We start from the raw sequence: 23,917 nt of genomic DNA on the forward strand, positions 1-23,917 counted from the left end.
TTTAAAACAGCCAATTTAATATTTAATACCCTTTACAATCTACTGCTTATCATTCGTTGTAAAATGAACAAAGGCTTCTGTGGAAAACAGTGCATACAATATTCATAGAAAACAGATTGTAAAAACCGGGGAATTAAGAGCTGCAGATTACATCCACTTTGGTTAATTCATGGCCGCAAAGAAAAATGTAATCTTTTCCCCCTCGTAAACAATTTATGTCTGGTGCATAAGCCTTTATGGCAGATGCATATGTAGTGTCTGTGTGGCTGTTAAACAGTTGATATCAAAGCAAGGCATGAATAAAGTCAGGCTTGTGCATCAAAGCTGGCCTCATGCACCAGAAGTCATTTACATTCTACTGAAGGCGTTTTATATTTAAAGAAAGAAGGTATTCTAATCTGCATTGATGGTGAAATTATGGAATGACAACAGATGAAATGACAACAGATGAAAAACTATCTACATGTGTCATACAGCAGCAGGGGATCCACTGACAGTACTGTAGTTGCTTATTCTATGGGTTTGACTGATGCTGCAGCTAATGTGTATTGTGGAAACAGATTCATTTGTTGTTTAAATCTTAATGTGATAAATTAACTTTGGTCTAAAAAGATTAAAAGATTGTTGAAAAAAAAACTGAGAACAAACCCAAACTGAGTCGACGGATAAAAAAACATTTAAACATGAAATATAAACCAAACAGTAAACTATAATAAATGTAACAGCCCCTGACTGTTTTTATTCTCCATTAAGTTACATTGAGTTTACCTTCCTCTGTTCAACCATTTAACACCTGCACTAATATCCAGTCATGGATGTGTTGTAGCAGCTCTAACATCAAATTTAGCATGAATTTTCTTCTAGAATCATCAATGTCACACCGTTTAAACTACATTCATTAAGAAAATACAATCATTTTCATTCAATCCCTCATATAATCATTTAAGCTAAGCAGGACTAGAGTAACCTTGCAGGTTGATAAGGTTTAATCTGTCATTGTGCACCCCTGCATAGAGTTATACTCGACTCCCTTCAGGCCTTCCTATTCAAATTTGATTGGCCTAACTCTTAGAAAGTGCCCCCAATATATGAAATAATAATAATTTAACAATAATTGTAAAAATTATTATTTATCTTCTACAATAGTTAAAATACAAACACCAAATTTGGTTTGTTACGCCCCATCAAAAGTGCTTACGTCAGTAGTACTGCCCTCACAAGAGTATCTAAAGTATCACCGTACATGAAGGTAGTAAATGTGTTTAAAGTAGCTATCATCTGAGAGTTACGGTGCACACAGTCTCATAAAAACCATCTATTTTGGAGACTCCCATGGTACAAAGGTGTAAGGTGTTTACAGGCAGGCGACCAAAATTTAATCCCTTTCCCACCTTCAGGTCCCCTACCCCTTCAAATATCCTCTCCCCATCTCTGTCCTCTACCTTGGCCAGCGTAAGGTGGTAGCGTGGGTTGAAAGAGTCCCTGTGGAGCAAGCCCTCCTCCCTGTAAGCCTCCTGCAGGCCACTGTTGAGCTGCTGGAGGTGGAGCTGAGGTTGGGGACTCAGGTACAGCACCTTCCCGTTGAAATGTTTCAGCTTCACGGGAAAGGTCAGAGCCACGGGAGGGTTTCGATCCAAATGGGCAAACCGTTGCAGGATCTCCCCAGCAGCGGCCACCTCAGCAGGGCCGGACAGCACCAGGAGGCACATGGTGACATGGAGGCTGGAGGCTGTCTGCCAGTGAGGGGCAGAGGAGGGGAGGAGGGAGGTGAGCTCTTCCTGCAGCTGCTGGAAACAGGAGAGGACAGCAGGAGTGTTGGCTCTGAAGGTGATGAAGTGTGTGGGTCGCTTTTTAGCGGGGCGACCACCTTGCTTCTCCTCCCTCTGCTCCAGAGGGGTTGATGGATTCTGGCTGATGTTCAGGGCTCCTAGATTACTCTGTTGAACAAAGGGAATAACTGTTGAAGATAAACTTCAATATGCAGAAAACAAATGTATGTCAAGGTGGAGGTGTGTGAAGCACCCACCAGAGTATCCTCATTGCCTTCCCAACTCTCTTGCCATTCTGCTGAAGTATCCCCCTCAGTCTCCTCTTTTACACCTTCTTCTTCTTTTTCTTCTTTTTGGGATGAGGACATGTAGTCTGTTGAAGACTCCAGTCTAAATTAAAAGCAGTGGAGTTAAATCGTATGAGGGGGAAAACATTGCCTAACAACTTTACAAGTCACACAATGAACAATTTCGTGCAGAAAAAAATACATTCCAGGTTTTGATCTTGTTTTCTTGTGTTAATTGATGAGTTATGTTTATATTAAAAAAAAAAAAAAAAGCAATTATCTAGCATGTCTGCTTTAAATAGTTCAACTACCAGAACAATTTTAGATTGTTTGCACATGACGTAATTTCCGTTGCGTGGCAGTGGCGCGAAATGCAGATGGGGGTCAGGAGGTGATTTGCAGAAGTCTGCGTAGACCGGTGCAGACACATAAACACAAGATAAATGCCTACAGTTTGCGTTTTCTACGGTTTCCGTAACTGATCAAACAGAAAGAAGTTGACAACTGTTTATGGTGTCCAAAAGTGAGTGGTTCTCCAGGGGGAAAATGCAAAAAACTCTATGAAAAACGAGGAAACAGTGGATAGCAAACCTTCGTTTATGGTCAAGGGGAGCGGAGTCGGATTATGCCCGTGTGTGTGGTGACCACTTTGTCCAGGGTAAGTTGAAGTTATGTATGTATGCTGTAAATATGTCTATGTTTAAGAAGCTAACTCCTTCAAGACTTTGTAATGTTACGCTTTTCCCATCTTTGTTCTGCTGGACTTTTTAACCATTAATGACAAACAATAGGTAGTAATTGGTAATGCTAGCCAGATAGCTGATTTAATCATTTTTTGTAACAAACTACCGTTGACTGGACCGTTTAGAGTGGTTAACCTGCGGTAAGTAAACAAACGTTAGTGTTGATAGCATTGTGGCTAGGAGGACAATTCATATGGAAATTAATTTAATAATATTCACCCTGTCAAAAACCTAACGACAATCGTTGTTGAGCACCTTGATATCCAGGTCGTGGACTCAACCATTCAAGAAAAATGTAAGCCTCGAGGCTTTTAAACGCCTTCATTTGCTCGGTGGTGTAAAATGAAGTCTGGAGGACGAGGTAGTTAGTGATGTCAACGGCAGACACAATCAGAAATAAGCTCCGGTCAGTTAAAAAATCAGAAGTCCTCGTGAGAGGAGGATCTCTTCCGACATAATCCAGAATTTTTTTCTGTATCGCTGTCTTATTATGGTGTCTAGAGCAGCACAGTACAGGCTTTCCTCGGTTGCGTCCATTCTGAAATTTACTTCCTGACCCCCATTTGAATTCCACATGACACTGGCATGACGTTACTGCAAACAACCTATTAAGTCTGGTTCTTAAAATAACAATCCTGCTGTAATCTTTCAAAGACGACAATGATAAGTCTGTGTTTGTTTGAATAAATGGTGTGAAGAACATGTAGGCAATAAACTGATATTTTGTTATCAACAGGTGTTGGTGTCTATCAGTTTCACGGTGAACAACAGACCTTTTATCTGGATCCTCCATAACACATGCTCCTCGTGCTTCCTGTTTTTCCTGAGAAGTGTCTCTTCCGCACTGTGGAGCTGCTGGTGTTGAGTCAGGAGTGTGAATATTCATCTCCCTCTGCTTCTCCTCATCCAGATGTGTGTCTTCGGTATGAATACACTCGCCTGATTCACTCTCCTTCTGCCCACATACAGCAGGTGGCTGCTCTTCTATTGTTCTAGGGAGCTCTTGCTGTTCTTCCTGGCCGTCTGTGTTTATTTCTTGTAAAACAAAAGATCATATTTGGTCAGAGATACCTCTTCAATGCGAGCAGGCTTCTAGGAAAATGATTCTATGATTAACCCATAACAGATCCTCCCTTACCCTTTACTTCCCCCTCCCCTCCAAAGGGGGGAGCCAAAGATTGACCGGTGGATCCAAAGACCTTGTCGGTCCTGCTGTGGCGGTCCCACACGCGGTGCCCTCTGTAGGTGAAGTACTGGATCCTGTGTCTGGGGAGGGCCAGCTCAGTTGTGTAATCACAGTCACAGGGGTTGACGTCCCAGTTAAAGTCATCAAAGGGACGGTCCAACACACCCAGGAAGCGATCCACGTACCCCACTACAAACTCTGATGAGTCCACTGAGGAGTCCCACAGGATTCGAGAGATAACATCATCTGCTGTGCGCATGCGGGGCTTTTTGTTCACCTCTGTGTGAGGATAGTAAGAAAAAATGTTTTGACAGATTAATGAGAGGAAAAAGTGAGTCATTACAAACCAACGTCTCATTGGCCTCTTGAGAGTGTGATGTCATCAGCACATGATATAGGAAACTAGCTACACATGGTGTGACCTTTTGTCTCAGATCTTGGGTTTCTTGATTTGTTCACTTTCTTCTTGGATTTGTCATCCTGGTCAGAAGTTGCAACTCCTGAATCATCCACTGACGGGGCACTGAGAAGAGAGGGCAACAAGAGAGGAAATGTGTCAAAATAAACACGGACAAAAAGACATATGCATATTTAGTCATAGTGTTTTAGCTAAAAGAAGAGTATAAAGTTGAAGTAAAAAAAGAAACTAGAAAATAAATATCTTTAACTACATAGAGTTTCTCAATATTTGGTTAAATGATAGTTGATAGGTGCACTTCTTTCAAATCTCTGTTAAAACAATACTCAAATGTCTCCATGTATACTGGGAGAGTGACTGGGGCTGAAATTGTCCTTTTCAAACAGAATGAGAATTTTATCCCCCTGTGACGTGATCACATAACGCCTGTACTGGTTTCTCTTCACTGGCTTCCTGTCAGTTTCAGGATCCAGTTTAAGACTTTGTTGTTGGTTTTTAAAAGCTTACATGTGCTGGCACCACCTTATCTGTGTGAGTGTCTGCACCTGCATGCTCCGTCCAGAGCACTCAGGTCAACGCACCAGGTGGTTTTAGATGTTCCGAGAACAAGGCTCAAAACTTGAGGTGACCGAGCCTTTGCAGTGGCTGCTCCCACACAGTGGAACAGTCTGCCTCCTGATATAAGGCATGCTCAGACACTTGAGCATTTTAAAATCTCTACTTAAAACGCACCTCTTTGCACTGGCTTTTAATACCTATTGAGTGAGACATCCTACACTTTATTTATTTTGGCTTTTTTCTTGTTATCTATTGTGTTTCTAATATCTGTTCTTTTTTAATTACTATTTGTTTTTAATGATTGTGTTTTTTAAGCTTGTACAGCACTTTGGCCAACTGAGGTTGTTTTTTAAACGTGCTATATAAATAACGTTGACTTGACTTAACTTCAGTTGCATTTGAAGCAAAACACTTTAAGGTATCTTTTAAGTAGGAACAACAACTACAACAACCAACAATACTTAGATACTTAGTACTTTCTGTAAGGGCGTGAGTGTGTTCTTTAACTTTTAAGAGGCCATCCGTCATGGTAGCCTTTGCGCAACCATTATTTGCATACTCATTAAATACTGGTTTTACTAAACACAAATGATAAAAGTCTTCCTCTATCTTGTGGGTCAGTTTGCTGAAGAGATCAGGATAGCAGACCTGTGTGAGAAGCGACATCTGTGTCCAAAGTGGCACCTCCCCATCAGGAAAAACCTGCACACGCTGACACTGTTTTCATCCTGTCCTGCTGGCTCTGTCGGTGAAGAAGGCAAAGAGAAAGTAAGAATGACAGACGTGTTAGTAAAGTGTAATCAAATCCTGTAATACAAAAATATACCTGTGGATTAAAATCATATCAAAGAAACAGAGCACTAGCTTTTTACACGATGGCTCAGCTGATAAACGTGTGTTGCCCGGGACTTCATTCTGCACTGATTTGCATAGGGGCGAGTATTGCCAAGAACCTCAGGATACGATACGCATCATGATACTTGAGTCACAATACGATAGTATCACCATATATCACAATATTGTGATATATTGTGATATTCAACAAAGTAAACTAAGAAAAAATAGGTATGGTGTATACGTAAATCACACAATACTACTCAAAATTGAAAGGACAAATTAAGTCAAAACTATTTGATTGAAAACAACTTTTCCACTTTATTGTTTTTTAAATACTGAAGTTGTATTTTAGTTCCAACTTGGCTAAAATGTGAATTTTTATTATTACAAAAATATCAATATTAAGAGTTGAAATATTGATATCATATTGGAGGTCAAAGTATCGCGATATATTGGTGTATCAATATTTTTCACACCTCTAGATTTGTATGTAGTCACTTTCTGGTGGAGAGTTCAGGGTCCAAGACAAAATCCTCATAGTGGATCGCTTAACCCTCCTCTCAGTGAGAACCAAAGCACATCCTGCCAGTTCATCAGTTGTTAACACTGAAACGTCTGATGTCTGTCTGACGTGATCTTCTTTGAAATATTTTGAGACATTTTTTAAGATGATTTTTTTACTTTTATGCCTTGATTGAGATATAAAAAAGTAGAGAGGGTAATACTGGGAAGAGGGATATGTGGGAGAGGGCAGAGGGTTTGAAATGATCCCTCTAAGACAGGGGTTCCCAAAGTGTGGGTCGGAACCCCCTGGGGGGTCTCCAGAATGTTTTTTTTTTTAAGTTATCAAAAAATAGTACTTTTTACCCATTAATTATTATTTCTGATTTAACTTCTGTGGTTATCTGTAAATTATTGATGTCTTACTTACTTATCTTTATGGCATGTACTATCTCTGAAAAATACATTATAAAGATGATCAAATCTGGAGTACTGTCATTTTCATAGTGGAAGACTTGCTTGTTATATAATATATTCACAGGCAAAGAGCAGTAATAGAGTAGTTATGAGTCTTTTTGGATATGATGTAATGTTTAGTTTCTGCTATTTTTCTTTCAATACCTAGTTGAGTTCCACATAAGCCTCCATGTCAGTGGGATTTATTTTGCTTTCCCCCTGAGCACTAGAAAAATATTGCTTTCCCTTAGAATGCCAGACAACACAAAAATATTATTTGAGTTTGATAGTGTAATCAAAATCATAAATATATAGGTGATTTATCCCTGAGAGGACACGGTCTCTGGGAAAAACAGATGTGTTTAACAACTGATTTCCCCTCCAATACACTTCCCGAGAGTATTAATCCTGTAGCAGGTGGCAATGTCTTGCTCCAGAGGCTCATATGTCAGCCAAATTCGTTGGGATTTGGTTGCCTGTAAACTCGAACACATACCACACACCCTGTAATGCTATTTCCAGATAGTAGAACTGGATGTGACTCACGGTCCAAATCTTTTAATCATTTGCTGTAATATCTTCCCTCCCCATGGGAGAGCACAGGTCAGTCAGGACCTGACATAGGAGACAACATGAGTTCACTTTTCCAACTTCTTACAGTCATCCGTTCTCTGTACGACTGACTGGAAGTAACTGACTTAAATAATAATTATGAAGTTTCTCTGAAAGTTTATTTGGAAGGAAGCCCAGTGAGACAAGTGGGAGTCAGTGTAGACGCAAGAGTCTACAGAGGTCAAAGTCAGCTCTGGTGGATTATGACTCACTTCCCGGCTCCTGAAACATGTCCAGCACAGCAGCAGCATGGCATGGAGGGAAGTGAAAATGTTGGCAGACTTTGAAGTAGTTCATGAGCTCATTGAATTCCCCCTTTCAGGATGAGGTGCTCCATCCAAATGATAACACAACTAAGATCTCAACTGAGCTCACATGGCTAAGACTTGCATGGAAGTGAATCACAGACAGGAGGTGTTTGACTACAAGGAAATGATTCAACAGATTTCAGTAATATGATTTCAAAGAGTTAATATGATATAAATGACAGCCTCTTAAAAAGATGGACTGACATCACTTACCAGATGGAATTAAGAGTACAAAACAAACAGTTTGTCATTAAGTATAAACATGAATGGACTGATTTACCCGTTGAAGACTTTACTGTATCTTTGCCATTTTCAGGGTCAGGGGGGACCCCTGCCTCTGTGTCTGCCCCATCCTCCCTCTGGTCCTCTGGTGGAGATGGAGGCATCTCTAATCCGTCTGACGCCATGCCTGCCCAAGTCTGTGATTTAAAAAGGCAACGTTACTTCAGAAAAGTCTGCTGCTATGTCACTGTGATGTTTGCCGGTACACTTTTAGCGTTGTTTGTCCAAACACAATGAGAAAGACCTGACACTCCTCAAACTGGAATATTGAGTTCTCCCCACGAGCTTAGCTAATGCGGAAGTGGTTACAAACCTTTCATGATTCAGCAACAAAAATACCTAACATTTTAAAACGTATGTAGTATATTTTAAATTAAAAAAAAACCTCTTGAAAGCTCATTTTACAATGATTATTTATTACATCTTTCACATACTGACCCAAGGTGTAAACGATTTCAGCTTTCTATCGCCCTTTGACCCCGTACTTGTTGTCTCGTGTGGAATTATGGGTAATGAAGTTTTTAGTAGTATTTTGCCTTATAATACCTTTCTTGAAATATAACATTAAACCTTGAACAGCAAAGTAATGTGTTGATTTCTCATTTATTTAATGTTAGGATGATAAGTCGTTAATTTCGGATCAAAACGGTTAAATCTGAGGGGAGAAGAAATGCTTTCAATACGTCACTCGAGCGCGTGACTCTGCGTCATGTGACACGTTGTGTTATTGCCAGCTAGCAGCAGCTGCACAGGAGGAAAATAGAACAAGAAAAGATAAGAAAATCTCAATCTGACTGCTTTAGAAGTATGCATTTCTGAAAAACGGATCGAGTTTGTTGTGTACATGTATTTATTATGCTACTTTAATGAGTTGGTTGTTTGTACGTCGCGACCAATGAATGTGAAGTTGCATTGAGTGCCAGTCATTTGTTGAAGTTGGCTCTGTACTGAAGGTAAGATTATAACTAATACTGACAGCTTTAGTGACAGTGTCTTAAACCCCTGTATTCAGTAATTTACAAGAAACAAACACTACGTAATGAACTTCTTGATACATGTCATATCGGACTCATCATTAAGAAAAACAGGCACGGATAATAACTTATTGTTTCTGCTCTCCAGATGAACGCTTTGGTTGCTCTCTGTCACTTCTGTGAGCTCCATGGCCCTCGGACGTTGTTTTGCACTGAGGCATTGCATCCTCCGTCCCCATCCCCTTCGTCCCAGGCTGGTGCCCCGGTGCTTGGGGACAGGGACCGAGATGGTGACCGGGAGGGTGAAGGGCTGACAATGAGGGCCAACAGCTCAGCTACACAGAGAGGAGAGATGTGTGATGTGAGTGGAGGATGACAGTATGCTAGCTGCATGTTAACTTAATTAATTAATCTCTATACCTGTCATTGTAAGGCGGTAGCTGTTTAACTTTTTTCTTTTGTATTTATTTATTTATCATAACCTTTATTTAACCAGGAAATGCTCATTGAGATTAAAAATCTCTTTTCCAAGAGAGTCCTGGCCAATATAAGCAGCTGCACAGTTACAGAGTTACAAATAGACACTAGAATAATATAATAATATGTAATGAATATATATGTAATGTAATGTATGTGTATGAATTGTATGTGCTTTGGCAAAAACATGTCTTTGTTCATGCCAATAAAGCAAATTGAATTGAATTGAATCAATACACAAATAGCAGACGCATACAACAGCTACACAACAAATACCTCCAGAAAAACAGCATGAGTGACATTTGAAGAAAACATCTGCAGACAGATGCATCCGCCTCCAAGTCATTTAAGGAGCGCTTAAAAGCATCCAAAGTTATCCAAACACAAAGTTTCAGATCCTTTTGTAAGTCATTCCAGGTCGAGGGAGCAGCAAACCTGAAGGCCTTTTTTCCAAGTTCAGTCCTGATCCTCAAAACAGATAGTATCATCTCATAGTATCAAGAGATCATGAGGTCGAAGATTCTGAGATCCTGAGTTCTTTTGTGCAATGTAGGTGAGGAAGTAAGAGGGAAGTAGACCTAAGATGCACTTATAGATTAAAAGATGCCAATGTTTTTACCTGCGTGATGACAGGGAAGACCATCCTACTCTCGAGTACAGCACGCAGTGATGTCATAGTTTTGAGATTGGTGATAAACCTCAAAGCTCCATGGTACACGGTATCCAGCATGTGCAAGCTTTGAGCAGAGACATGCATGTATAAGACATCACCATAATCCAGCGCAGACACAAAAGTAGCAGCAACAAGTTTTTTTCTTGGCTTCAAAAGAAAGGCAGGATCTGATTCTAAAATAAAAACCCAGCTTTAATTTCAACATTTTAGCAAGTTGCTGAATGTGAGGGGTAATAGTCATGTAGATGAGTATTGTCTTGTATCTCAAAGTGTTGATTTTTACTCCTTCCGTGCCTCATAGGGATGTCGATCTCTTCCCGCATCTCACCCGGGTTTTGTGAGCATTGATGATGAAACAGGCATACGCTTCCTGAGCCACCAGCATCCCAGACAGCCGCAACTCTTCAGCGTCGTTCGCCAGGCCTGTGTGCGCAGCCTCAGTTGTGAGGTAAACAGTGACGTACGTCTGCATGTCTGGTGTTTGAGTTACAGGTGTCATGCATAAAATAATTGCAGCACTTTTTGAAATCCTTATTTGCTACAAACTGCTTTGCATTTTTCCCTGTTTCCTCAGGTGTGTCCTGGACGTGAAGGGCCAATTTTCTTTGGAGATGAGCAGCATGGTTTTGTGTTCTCACACACCTTCTTTATCAAAGACAGTCTGGCCCGAGGCTTCCAGCGCTGGTACAGTATTGTCATGGTTGCAATGGACAGGATCTACCTCATCAACTCCTGGCCTTTTCTGTTACGCCACCTTAGACTTACTATACAAAGTCTACAAAGCACAGCCCTCAAGGTAGGATACACATGTGAACACTACATGCCTTTATTCAGTTTATTCCAATGGAACATGAAGACTTTTTCAGCGTGCAGATATCTATTTGGAAGTATGTAATGTCTTATAACTGTGATCTCCATCAGGTCTTTGATAGTGAACAAGGAGTGTGTCCGCAGCGAGCGGTGAGGATGAACAGCGTCTTCTCGCCTGCAGTTTTCCCTCATCAAAGGAGTGGAAATGCAGCCAGATCGCTGACTTCTTTAACCCAGCATCCAAACCTCTGGGCCAGTCTGCACTCCTCCTTTAGCTGGTGAGTCAATATACCGTCACCAGTCCCAAGCTGATGACTTTTTCATTTGCTCATAATGACAACTAGTGTTTTCACATTGTCTCCAGGTTGCTAAAGGCCTGTGGTAGTCGTCTGACTGAGAAATTGCTGGAGGGAGCCCCAACAGAGGACACACTGGTGCTCATAGAGAGACAGACAGGTAACGCAAACTTTGGTAATTCATTATCTAATGGGTGTTCAGCCTGTAACTGGGTACATGATATTAACCATGGCCAAACTTCCCAGGTAAGTGGAAAATGCCTAACTGATAAATTGGAAGCCCTACAGCATCAGTCCTAATGTGCCTCTCTCTGATGTATCAATATTGGCCCCATTGTGCTAACTTTTTTTAGAAATCATATTATCCAGAACACAATGCTTTTGGTGATTTAGCAAGGGTGTCATTAAGCAGAAGGTCCCCAGAGCATGCTCTGACTCAGAATGACCATAGACTAGTCTTTCAGCACTGTCAGCTGCACATTTAGCAGACATTAAAGCTGAGCAGATTGTGGTCAGCATTACAAGGGGTTGTACATTTTTATTTATTTATTTAACCTTTATTTAACCTGGTAGGTCAATTGAGAACCAATTCTCATTTGCAATAACGACCTGGTCGAAAAGGCAACACAGGTGGCATGACAATAAATAAAAACAAAAACGAAAAACAGAGAGGACATACAGAGAAACATAGAGACAGAAAAATACAATACAATATGACAGGAGTGAACTATTTAAAAGCAACTTAAAAGCAAGTGCAGTGATGTTGAGTTACTGGGTGTAATAGGTTTTTGAAAGTGGCGAGTGGGCTGAGAGAGGTCAGCTTTAGGGATTGTTGCAGGTGATTCCAGTCGTTTGCAGCGGAAAACTGGAAGGAGGTGCGGCCAAAGGAGGTCCGGGCTTTGGGTGTGATGAGGTTGATAAAGTTACTTGAGCGCAGGCTACAGTTTGTGCTGTGAGTTTGATTAGTGACTGTAGTTATAACAGGGTTTTACCAGTGAGGGATTTGTAAATGAATAGAAAAATTTATGAGAAAGTTAAATAAAGTTGGTTAATTTTATAAAGAAAGTAGCTTCCTCAATACCATTGCAACTTTCATACTGGTGCAGAATTTGTGCCAAATCTACAAAGAAAAGGTCTATTTGCTTTCCACCACAAAAAATATGATATCTGCTGCCACATCTGTAATCTGCTCATTCCCCCCTTTTTTAAACAATATCAATATTAGTCATGCTGTGCCAAAAGTGCTCCACAAAAAGAGGTTATTGATTGGCATAACATCCCCATGCTCTCAGAGATGGAGAGTTTAAATTGATTTGAAGTTCAGGATTACTGACCACAAACTTCAAATCTAAAATGGGAACTCAAAAATTCACAGCAGCCAAAAGAAAACAGAAGACCTGGGCATTGTTATAAAAGTGAAGCTGAGACAGAAATGCTCTTCCCCCAACAAAGTTGAACATTTAGTGAAAAAAATAATGATTTACTTGAAAAGTTGATCTCTGTTAATTCAGCTTTTTTTTAGAGGTTAACCAGCTTTCGAAACGTGAAACAGTTTGGGTAGTGGGAAGAGCATATCTAGCTGCCTGATTTTCAGGACAGAAAAGGACTTGCAGACACACACACACACACACACACACACACACACACACACACACACACACACACACACAAACACACACACACACACACACACACACACACAAAACACATAAAAGTGAAATACGCAGAATTTAATGTTAATGTTGCTATTTGTCATTTTTATAATATTCTACTATATACTATGTGGTGTTACAGGTATTATGTTGTGTTTTTCAAATATTGGATCAATGTGTAGTTTTATGATTCCATCCAAATGAAACCTTTGATTCATATCAAATAGGATGGACTCCATTCAAACTGAAATGTATTAAACTAATTTCACCTGGGTTGAATTTTAACATCAGTACCTGAGTAATGAATCACCTTATAGGGGAACTTCGGTCTCCTGACAGAGGATGAAATCAGCAGATGTCATGTGTTTGCACAATGTGTCACAGTTTTATCATCTGTCTGTAGAGTCTCATGTAAAGGATCGAATCACTGGGTTTATCAGTGTGAGAGTATCAGGCCAGGAAAACACCATGATTCATCAAACCTCTGTGTTCACATACACTGCCTTTCCAGATCGTGTTTACACAGTTTTTATTCAAGATTTAGAAAGTGATTAAGAGATTTACAGCAACGAATCCGAGTACAACTCTGTGCTTAGGTTGTGTAATTTTAACCCTTAGTTCCCTTATGTTAATATTGAAAGTAACTACTGTTATTTCTGTTGAAGTTTATCACATCACAGTTACAACAGGATAAACAAATACACATTACAAAATACATGAAACTATAATCAATAAGCAATCAATAGCCAATTTGATGAACTTGGTTTTACTACCTACTGTGGCTTGATTTAGTGGTGTCACTCATGGAATTAATGATGGACAACAGTCCATTTGATACTACTGGCTTTGTTTTGGAAATAGAGGGTGGTTGGCATCACATGCTGCCTGTAAATGGAGTGTAATATCTAGACGCCCTTTCCTAATAACTTCCTGTGGAATCCCCCGACATTCTCACAGCTTTCCGTCATTCCTTTTTTTTTTGTTTTTATGTCATTCTTTGTTAACAACAGAGCAAGAGGAAGAAATGAGCTGCTGGGAGGGTGCAGAAGGAGGCGGTCCTAAGCCTCATCGGATCCAATCAGGGAGCGAGCTGGCCCACGACTTCCTGTGTGATGATGGAAAACTAGATGAATTACCCGGGCCCAAATTCAGATCCCTTAGGCATTTGAGACAGGTAAATTTGGATGCTTTCTGAATAGCTCATTGTGTTGTGCACAATTACAGTGGGGTGAGAAAGTTTGGGCACCCTAAACAAAAATTGTTGTTTTCATCTGTATTTTCTATTTCCTTCAGTGTGGCAGCTTGCTTCCCTCACATCTTATAACTGACCGAAATACAGACATTTTCAGCATGAACACTTATTAATTGAGTTAAATCAGGATGTACAATAAACTCTGAAACAAAATCAGACCGGTGCAAAAGTTTGGGCACCCTTAAACTTTCTTATGTTTGAGCGATGCTAGCAAGCGGCAACCTCCGGTCTGAAACTATGAAGCCCATGCGGAAGTGTTACAAACTGCAATTCATTGAGCATCCGCTTGAGGCTGGCTGCAGAAACACCGGAAACCACATAGACATGAATGGGAAAAAGACAATATTTGCAGCATTAACAAACATGTTTACAGCCTGGTTCAAAAAACGACTTGGTTCTACGTAGCTAATCGGCACACACTGTATGGGGGTGAATTTTTTTCTAACGTGACGGTTCAGAAGATATTAAGATTAAGAGTTTTTGCCCAAATAAGGACATGACTGACTTGACTCCCAGTCGGGAACACAGGGGCTCAAACTCCGCCCCTTTACGTCACACTCTGCCGCTGGAACAGATGGGTGACGTCACGGACACTATGTCCATATTTTATACAGTCTATGGTTGCTAGACAGCCTAAAAAGACTGATTTCCACCTTCTAAACATTGGAATTAGTTCACTGAATCTTCCACAACAAATTCACATACAACATCGACTTTGAGTACTTAGAAAAGCGCTATATATATTCTATGAATTATTATTTAAAGGTTTTGTTTCAGAGTTTATTATACATCCTGATTTAACTCAATAAATAAGTTTTCATGCTGAAAATGTCTGTATTTCTGTTAGTTATAAGATACGTGAGAAGCAAACTGCCACACTGAAGAAAATAGAAAATACAGATGAAAACAACATTTTTTGTTTAGGGTGCCCAAACTTTCGCATCCCACTGTATATTAAATGAACTGTTTAATTAACAGACAACTGATATAATCAAGAAAAGAGGAAGAAAATCTTCGATACTTTACCTACAAAAACATCACAGACATATTTTCTTATTCATCAGATTGTATTCATTATTCGATTTTAGATATGATATGGTTAACTCATACACCATTGCTGTAAGCTGTTATACATCACAGTCTGATTGGTTCTGCAGGTCCTCGGGGCGGCTGAGTTCCGTCAGCTTGTGTGGCACGTGCTCATGGGAAATCAGGTCATATGGAGAGGGGCAGACCCCGGGCTCATTCAATCTGCTTTTATAACGCTCAAGGTGCTTTGCTTTAACTCTGTTCCTTTTTCCTGATTGTTTAGGATACATGGTGTTATTAGGATGTTTGTAAACATATATAAGGACAAATTGTAACATCTCATCCAGTCAGACTTGAGTATTGTGTTGAAAATTGTGTAGCTGGTTGAGTACAGGGATGTTTAACACACTATTGGGCTTATAGATAATGTGTCATCAACAATCCCTGGCTTACATTTAATTTTGATTTCCACATGTCATATTTCATTTGGTTATCTCCCATGAAAAGTGTTTCAGTGTATTTACTGTCTGACAACGCTTACATAAAGACCAACTGTACTTTTGTTCATGGCAAACTTACACTGCTTGGCATTTTCTTTGCCTGGACATGCTCTCTTGAACTGCGATGCAAAATGCAACAACAAGACAGAGCATGCAACTGCAATACAGTTATTTATCCATTTTACTGTTGAGAAGTGTTTGATCACATGATACCAACCCTTTTAGATGCTGCTGATCTTTTTGTGAACTCACTTTTTCCAGTTTTATATGATTTTTTGCATCCTCCTGTTTTGTCCACAAGACACGTATTTAATTGTTATCGAAGGAAAAACACAGGTTTTAAATCTCTTATAAACTTTGTTACTTTAAAGTGTTGCAGTAAGTCATGACAGTGTGGTGCCATAGCTACATATTAGCATATTCAGCAGTCATTTATGGCAATAATTCATCCTGTACTTTTCCATCTGTGATGTGTCATAATGTTTACTAAGTTTACAACTTGAGTCTCTCTTCTGCCTCCCATCAGTCTCTGCTCCCTGTGGGCTGTGTGCGTTCTGTGCCATACAGTGCTCAGTACGAGGAGGCTTACAAATGTAACTTCCTGGGTCTGAGCCCAGATGTGATCATTCCAACACACGTCAGCTCCTCAGGTACAAGAGAGTCTTTGAACTCACGCTGTGATAGCTTGCCCTTACAGGTTAAGGTTTGTATTTGCATATAATTTCTTAATTTCATCCCCTCTGTTTTTTCCTGCAGAGTTTTCCTTACTGGTGGATGTCAGTACAGACAGAAGCTGCCAGATCTCAGCCGTAGGTGAAGACGACATCTCCTCATTTTATCAGTTTACCATCAGCAGTGCCAACACACAGCCCACAGACAAGGGTGAGTGCACATACCTGAGTCTTTTAATAGTCACGGTACATTTGGTTCAACTTCCAGTATCAAAAAACAAAACCAGCCCTTGACTTCCTTCACCTCAATAAAAAGGAATGCTGATTGTTGCCAATGTGGATTTGATTTCGGCAAATACACTTTTAACACAATCCCAGAATATATTTTAGAAATTTTAACGGCATTTGGATCTGAATCAGCATCAAGATGCTCAAAAAGATGAGTTATGCTCACCATTTTACTTCTATTGTATTTCGTTTCATCAAAGTAATAACAGATGTGAATGGGAAAAGTCTAGACATGTCCAATACTCTGGATCTGATTATACATGATGAGCAAACTGCATCTTCTCTACAGCTTTCATTCACATTTGTTCTGCCTACCAGTTTTTCAACTAACACATGGGAAATTGCTTAACCTGTGTGTTTAAGGTACTGAAAGGAAAGAGGAGTTGTACACCTTGGGCTTATCTTTGAACATGTTTTGAGGTTCTAGATATAAAGTGTTCAGGAATTGTTCCATTAGATGGCTTCTGTTGGCAAAGGCTGTAACTTTATCCTTGGAGGCAAATGTGCCTGATCAAAGTACATCAATCAAATGTGCTTGTGTTTGCTACTGACAAGCTCAAATTGTTATTCTACATGCCTGACAACCCACAGAAAAAGTCTCAAGATAAACTTTTTAGATAAGGTAAACCTGACCGAGCTTCTCCAGTATCATGTCCCTGCCAGGACATTGAGATCATCTGGTCAGTTACTATTGGTCACTCCCAAAACGAGGCTTAAAACCAGAGGTGACCGAGCCTTTGTGTATGCTGCCCCTCAGCTCTGGAACAACCTTCCCCAACATATCCGCTCTGCAGGATCAATTGAGGTTTTTAAATCATCTCTAAAGACTCACCTTTTCTCCCTGGCTTTTAATCAAGGTTGAGTGGACATCTGACATAATCTTAATTACATTTTAATTTATTTTATTCTATCTTATTTTACTATATATTTGCACTGTGTTTACATATTTTAGTATTGTATTGTATGTTATGTTTGTCATTTGTGCTGCTTTTGATCTGTACAGCACTTTGGTCAACCCCGGGTGTTTTAAACGTGCTCTATAAATAAAGTTTGAGTTGAGTTGAGTTGAAGATAGGATCCTTTTTAAACCAGAAACAGCCCAAACCTAAAACCACCAGACTCCATTTACAAAAACACAAGTTATACCTCAGTAGTTGCTGGTCTATCACTCCCTTTATCGTTTTTTTTTCTTAATGTTACCCTGATGTGCTTGATCAGAGCTTATTGTTCAAAACACAATTATCAAAAACAAACTTAACACGCCAGTCAAACAATGCAGCAGACGAGCAGATGTGTATGTACAAGGAGGAAAGTTACTGTTTTTGTCAGAGTAGTTTGGCAGCTTTGAGGAGCAATGTAGCAACTTTCCTCCTGAAAAAAGGATCCTGCCTTAATCCTTGTTTAGCAGTAAATACATAAGTTTGTCATTAAACAATAAAATTATGATTTAATGATGAACTCTCAAACCATCTGGTTCCAGGTCCCACGTTACTGAACAAGCTTGAGGTAGCCCTGTCCAACGAGAACCTATCTGTGGACGTCGTGTCTCACTGCCTGCTGTGTCTGAAGGAGGAGTGGATGAAGTAAGTAATCATCTTTAAAGAAGACCACCTGTGGGCTTTAGTGAGATTTCACCATTTCAAAGTTACTCCTCTGTCTTTCAGTAAGGTCAAAGTGCTGTTCAAGTTCTCCAAAGTGGACGGACGGGGGAGGGAGGACACCCAGAAAGTTCTGGCCCTTCTGGGGGCCACAGGGACCGGCGAGGAGGACAATGTCAGACTGCTAAAGTTCTGGATGACTGGACTCAGCAAAACATACAAAAGTCATCTAATGACGGCCGTGCGTGGAGGGGAGAGGAGCCCCAGCCAGTGAAAAAGAGAGGGGGGGAGGCAGAGGGGTGAAGAAAGAGGGCCTGAAAACAGGAGGAAATACTAAAGAAGGGAAAGTGAAAGCAGGGTTGTTTTCATCATTGCCTGTTTTGTGTAGCTGTGACTTTTTGTAGAAAGAAGGAGAAATGTGAATGGATGACAGGAATTCTTTGGCTCATTCATTCTTTCTTTTTAGGTGAGGGGAAATCTACTGTTAATAACCCTAATTATTCTGCTGCTCAGATTAACACATGCGGCCAGTTAGGATAATGTTTGCTTTTGTTTGTCAAAGGGAATTATTGTTAGAAGGCCATTTAAAATTAATATGACTATTTTTAACTTATTAAACAGACTTTGCACTTTCTTCATCTTTTTGCTGATGTTTTTAAATGAAATAAATGACTGTGAACTGTCACTGGCATCCTTCTGTTTTTCATTCCACACTTGGCTCCATCTTGTGGCTAACCGGGGGAAAAAAGAGGGAATGAGAGTGATTAAGAGGAGCAGAGCAGCTTTTCTCCGCCTTTTTTGTACTCACTTGTTTAAGTGGCCGTCAGCCAAAGAGCCCCAAGTGGTGTAAGACAACACTTTTTAAGGTTTTCTTCTGTCTTGAAATGTACAAAATGGTTGCATAACACTGCCTCACTCCAGCACAGCAGACCACATCAGCAGGATTTCAGCTTCTTAATGAGCCAGCCGCACACTGATCCACTATAAAGCAGAGTTTTTTCATACCTCAGTTATTTGAGCGTGTCGCTTTGCTGAAGCATGCAGACTTAAGTCAATAAAACTCAGTAACATACGGCTTTGTTTAGAAAGGAAGGCTGCTTTATTATCTTGACCCATACCTATGGAGTGATTACGTGAGGAAAAAAACAAGAGTTTCAGCTCACTCTGAATGAAGTGGGTAACCACTGACTCTGACTGCAGCTATTCTTGTAATACAATTTCCAAAACATTGTTAGCATACTGCTGAGTCCTCATAGATTTGACTTTTTTATTGTTATGGTTCTCTGTAACTTTCTCAAATCTGGATTTCATTTTGCAAGTTGCACAAATAGAAGCAAAAACATAATTTGCAGCAGCACCACAAATGAGTTACACATTAAGTCTCCTCAGCATGCAAGTAGTATGAAACAGGAAGTCAGACTGGATATTTATACCCGTCCTCAAAAGATAAAGTGTAGGTGAAGAGGTTTCGAGTTGATGATGCCCCTGGGAGCATTAATCTCACTGCTGCTCTCTCGTTTCCTTTTCGTTTTGAGAAGAGAGGGGACTTTGGGAAACTGTTGCTGTCTTTGGCTTGTGTTCAAAAAGGGACACATAGAAGAACAATTTGTCTTTGATTTGTAGGAACTACTTTGCTGTCCTTCCTTTTATGAGTAATTAACACCTCCTCTAACATCTAACAGGACACCAAAACATAATGAGACTTCACATAACCTGGGGGGACATTATGATGACAGCTGTGCACAATATTAGACCTCACAATCAACACCATCCACCTCTGTGCAGCCCGCCTCAACAGTAATGACTAAAGGAAGCTGTCACACATGGGATGACTTGCAAGTTCTGACAACACGGTGTTGCAACCGTGTTTGTTAAGGAATGTGCTCTTTAAAAAATAGAAAGAAAGATCATGTGATGATTAAACAGGATGGATAAGGAACAGGGGATCCGAGGGCGCAGAGGTGTGGGGGAGAGTCCAAATGAAAAACATACGCTCCAAGTGCATGACTAAGCCTCCTTGGGCCTGGTTTGGAGGAGGGGAGGGAGGGGAGGAGAATGGGGGTAAGAAGGAATGTGGGGAGCAAAGGGGGGGGGGAGGGGGCCGGGTCAGTCAATAGTGAGGTAAAACGTGTGGTGGTGGGAGTGGCCGAGACTTAAAGGGAGCAGACAAGCAATACAGCCTAGCACTTTCACTTTGAGCCGAGTGAGGATACACAGAGTGGCCAGAGGGAGAGAGAGAGAGGGGAAGAGGAGGCCAGAGTCTCTCCTGCTTTATCCATTGACCAGCTGCGAGAGAGAGGGGGGTGATTTAAATTAGGCTGTTCAGGAAGATTCTAGGTCAGTGGTGAGAGAGAAGGGAAAGGGAAAGAGATATAGGAACAAAAAAGGACAAAACAACAAAAGCTTTCATAGGGAAAAGGCTGCAGCCACTCAGGCTTAAGTGGGAAAATCCAAAGTGAGAGAGCAGGATGGCGTGAGAGGATAAATGAGGCATTTTTGTGGAAAGTACCAAAGGAACTCTAAAGGACAGAGTGCATAAGGGATGTCAACAAGAAGACTGAAAATCAAGCTGTGAAAAGAGGAGACGCAGCAGCAGCGCACTCAGTGTCAAAGACCTCAAGATACGACAGAGAAGGAAACTTTGCCTTTCACAGACTGACACAGAAACCCCCTGTCTGCAGAGTGACTGCCGTCAACACGAAGAAATGGAGAAGTGTCCCTTCTTAGAAAGATAAAAAGGATGTCACTGCCAGGTGAGAAACTGCAAGAAGTGCATGTCATTGCTCTTTGCAAACTTTCTTATGAAATATTAGATTATAACAACTAGTTGCTCTTGAAGTTTGAAAGCTGAATTAACCTGATTTATTTTCAACCGTTACTTTAGCATTTCCAGTGTTCTTATTTAATCAGAGGTGTTGCAACAACAGGCAACATTTCATGATGTTTTCTCTGCAGAAAAACCTAATTGAGGCAGGATGTGATGTAATGTTTCTTAGTGAGTATGCAGTGTGAACAAGCAACAAAACCACAGAAAGTTTCCATCAATTATCTGAACGTGGTCTGTCTATTCTTTTTCTTACTCATGCCTCTGTCAGTTTTGCTGTTGCTATCACTCTTGACTGTCCAATGTGGTGGATGTGACTTTGACTGGGAAGGCGTGAAAAACATTAAAACGACCATCGACTCTAATCCAACTGGATTTGTAAGTTGAGAACATTTGATGCTGTTTATGATGTTATGTAGACCATATGGTGCTTCTCAAGTAAAAATAATCCTCTCTCTAGTCTGTACAAATGACACATTCAAATAAAATTGCCAAGTGTACTATCCTTTAAAAGCCCAATCACTTACTGAGCTCCTTTAGATGTTAAGAAAGGGGAAGATTTGAATAACAAAACAAAATATAGTTATAATTTATTAGCTGTAATCTAATATCTGTAAAGTTCTATGATGATCATGCATCATTTTAAACTAATTCATGATTAAATTAAATTCAGTATGTAGTATACATGCTAACTTATTTAATCATTTGAGGGTTTGTTCTTATTTTTTCTATTTCATTTTCTCTTTCAGCGAAAAGTATTTCCAAAAAATTACTATGTCGTGCATCACTACACAAGAAGCATGCTGTGTGACACTGATCCGGTGAGTGTATTATCAGATAAAAACTGTGGAAGAGAGTTTGACATGCAATGAGTGGATCCTATATTTAGAAGTGTTCAGTTTTTCCCATCTTTACCTATTTCAGACATATCAACTTTGTCTTCTTCGGTCTTCTTATTTTTGTGTGTAGCAAATAATTGATGTTTTATGTTGCCCCCAGTCTTGCTTATTTAATGAGTAATGGATGTGGTTTTAGTGGTGGTTTGTCACATGTTTTGCATGTTAAACTTAACTTTGGTGTTGTTGTTTTACAATTTCCCTGCAGTGCTGTGTGTTCCCTGCTGCAGTTGTCCTCCTGGACTCCTGGCATGTGCTCCTTAAAAACCTCTGGGATGAGCACCTAAATCACTCCCTCATCCTGGATCTGAAGCAGACACTGGATAAAATTATAAAGAGAAACAAAAATACAGAGGTGAGGTTCCCATTCTTATAGTACTCAACTTAATACTTTGCTTTACTTTGTTGACGAAATAGGGCCAGCTCTGCTTTATTAATGTGTTTTACACCCAGTGCACTAATACACATGTTCATATAATGTGTTTTAATTCAAATGACAGTACACTAACATATGTGTTCTTAATCAATCAATCAAGCTTTAATTATAAAGCACCTTTCATTCAAATCAAATGCAACCCAAAGTGCTTTACAGGGATTGAAAAACAAGAAAGAAGCAGAAATAAAACCATGGCAAGACATATGAGGGGAAGATAATAATAATGATAATAATAAAAAATAATAAGAATACAAATTAAAAATAAGAACAACATAAAATAAAATAGAGACTAATGCACACCAAAAATTAAACATGTGTAATTAAAATAAGTTAAAGCATCAAAATTAAGAATAAAAATAGTTAAAATGAGAATTGAAAAATAAAACTAAGACTAAAAATATCTATAAAACTGAGTAGATAAATAAAAATTAAATAAATGAAAGCATCTCACCTCATGTGGATGATATTGATTTGCTCCTTGTTTTCTTGTACCAGAGGTTCCAGGAGGAGACGGACCTGGGCCAGTTCTCCACATTATCTTCCCCTCCTGAAGAACTCCTCAAGCTCACATCTGAACTTTTCACTCGCTGGCTCCATGATGGGTGCTCACCTGAGATTGAAACGTGCTCCTTGCCCACGTTGCCCCCCTCTGTGGAGAGGAAGGACTACGGTCCCTCGAGGGCCAGACTGTTGACCACCCGAGCCATCAGCAGTGAAGAGGACGCCCAGCCTGACAGGATGATAGACATTACACAGCTGCCGTCCAGCGGTGGCCCTGCAGCCTCGTCATCATTATACGCTCCCGTCTGGAGCCCTCTGCTATTCAGACTGTACTGGGGGCTGCTGCCATAGTTACTAAAAGGATCTTTTTTTAAGCTGCACACAAAATGCAAAGACATTTCCTGGCACTGAATGTTTGTTTCTGAGATGTGTGTGTCTATATGTTTGAATGCAGTAAGCTTTTTTATTTGAAGTGACATGCACAGGGTGCATTTAATGTCCAAAGCTAGTCCACATAGCTGCGTTCACTGCCCAGAAGTGCTCTGTAACAAATGATATCACACACATATAAACCTATAGCCATCGTCTTTGGAGCTAGCTACAAGCTAAAGCTAGCTATGCTCTGTATGCTAACAAGTCCAGATAAAGCCAATGCACATAAGCCATCGTCTATTGATGTGGAATTCATCACTGTTTACAATGAATTTTATGTAAATGTAAAATATTACATTCTATGGGTGTTTACTTTTGTACATAATTTTAAATTAAAGACATTTAGATATACATTGATTTTGGTTGAACTTTTTAAGGGTTGTAAAAGCTGCATTTATTGTGGTTTTTGCTGCTATTAGTGATGAAAGATTATTCAAGTATAACATTTCAGTAGGAGTTTAGCTACTTTAATTATTTACAATATTTTGTACTGATAAATCACATATTTTCACAGGGATGCCAGTAGATTAATCTGCCGGCCTATATGGTTACTTTACAGATATAATGTATGATCATAAATGAAATGAGTATTTAAATCTCCCACACTACAACAGGTTCCCTTTACCATACTCACCAAATAGAATCACAATA

The 23,917-nt window shown here is 39.9% G+C and overlaps 3 protein-coding genes across 8 annotated transcripts; 2 read left to right on the top strand and 1 right to left on the bottom strand.

The window, feature by feature from the left end:
• Nucleotides 1-23,101, bottom strand: leng9 (leukocyte receptor cluster (LRC) member 9). 5 transcript variants are annotated; one of them, XM_034696930.1, is made up of 9 exons: nt 22,785-23,101; nt 22,073-22,216; nt 7,956-8,094; nt 5,610-5,703; nt 4,408-4,508; nt 3,938-4,264; nt 3,573-3,834; nt 2,027-2,159; nt 1-1,937 (listed from the first exon to the last, which is right to left on the bottom strand). In XM_034696930.1, the coding sequence occupies exons 2-9, from the start codon at nt 22,148-22,150 to the stop codon at nt 1,275-1,277; spliced, it is 1,797 nt and encodes a 598-aa protein (XP_034552821.1). In that variant the 5' UTR covers nt 22,151-22,216; nt 22,785-23,101; the 3' UTR covers nt 1-1,274. The 5 variants fall into 5 exon arrangements, with proteins under 5 accessions (XP_034552821.1, XP_034552822.1, XP_034552824.1 ...); XM_034696931.1 differs by lacking the exons at nt 22,073-22,216; nt 22,785-23,101 and adding an exon at nt 8,396-8,521; XM_034696933.1 differs by lacking the exons at nt 22,073-22,216; nt 22,785-23,101 and adding an exon at nt 8,271-8,385.
• On the top strand, nt 8,641-18,862 carry flcn (folliculin). 2 transcript variants are annotated; one of them, XM_034696935.1, is made up of 12 exons: nt 8,641-8,910; nt 9,080-9,292; nt 10,383-10,541; nt 10,656-10,877; nt 11,003-11,169; nt 11,256-11,347; nt 13,850-14,013; nt 15,249-15,362; nt 16,147-16,270; nt 16,377-16,502; nt 18,060-18,162; nt 18,244-18,862. In XM_034696935.1, exons 2-12 carry the CDS (start codon nt 9,080-9,082, stop codon nt 18,449-18,451), a joined length of 1,692 nt encoding a protein of 563 aa, XP_034552826.1. In that variant the 5' UTR covers nt 8,641-8,910; the 3' UTR covers nt 18,452-18,862. The 2 variants fall into 2 exon arrangements, with proteins under 2 accessions (XP_034552826.1, XP_034552827.1); XM_034696936.1 differs by having other exon boundaries at nt 10,383-10,529.
• On the top strand, nt 20,351-23,617 carry zgc:174888 (uncharacterized protein LOC558116 homolog). The gene is made up of 5 exons (XM_034696937.1): nt 20,351-20,930; nt 21,273-21,379; nt 21,751-21,822; nt 22,106-22,252; nt 22,829-23,617. Exons 1-5 carry the CDS (start codon nt 20,918-20,920, stop codon nt 23,183-23,185), a joined length of 696 nt encoding a protein of 231 aa, XP_034552828.1. The 5' UTR covers nt 20,351-20,917; the 3' UTR covers nt 23,186-23,617.
• The last annotated feature ends 300 nt before the right edge of the window (nt 23,618-23,917 follow it).

This window comes from Notolabrus celidotus, chromosome 12 (genome assembly GCF_009762535.1).
Source record: "Notolabrus celidotus isolate fNotCel1 chromosome 12, fNotCel1.pri, whole genome shotgun sequence".
Lineage (NCBI taxonomy): Eukaryota > Metazoa > Chordata > Actinopteri > Labriformes > Labridae > Notolabrus > Notolabrus celidotus.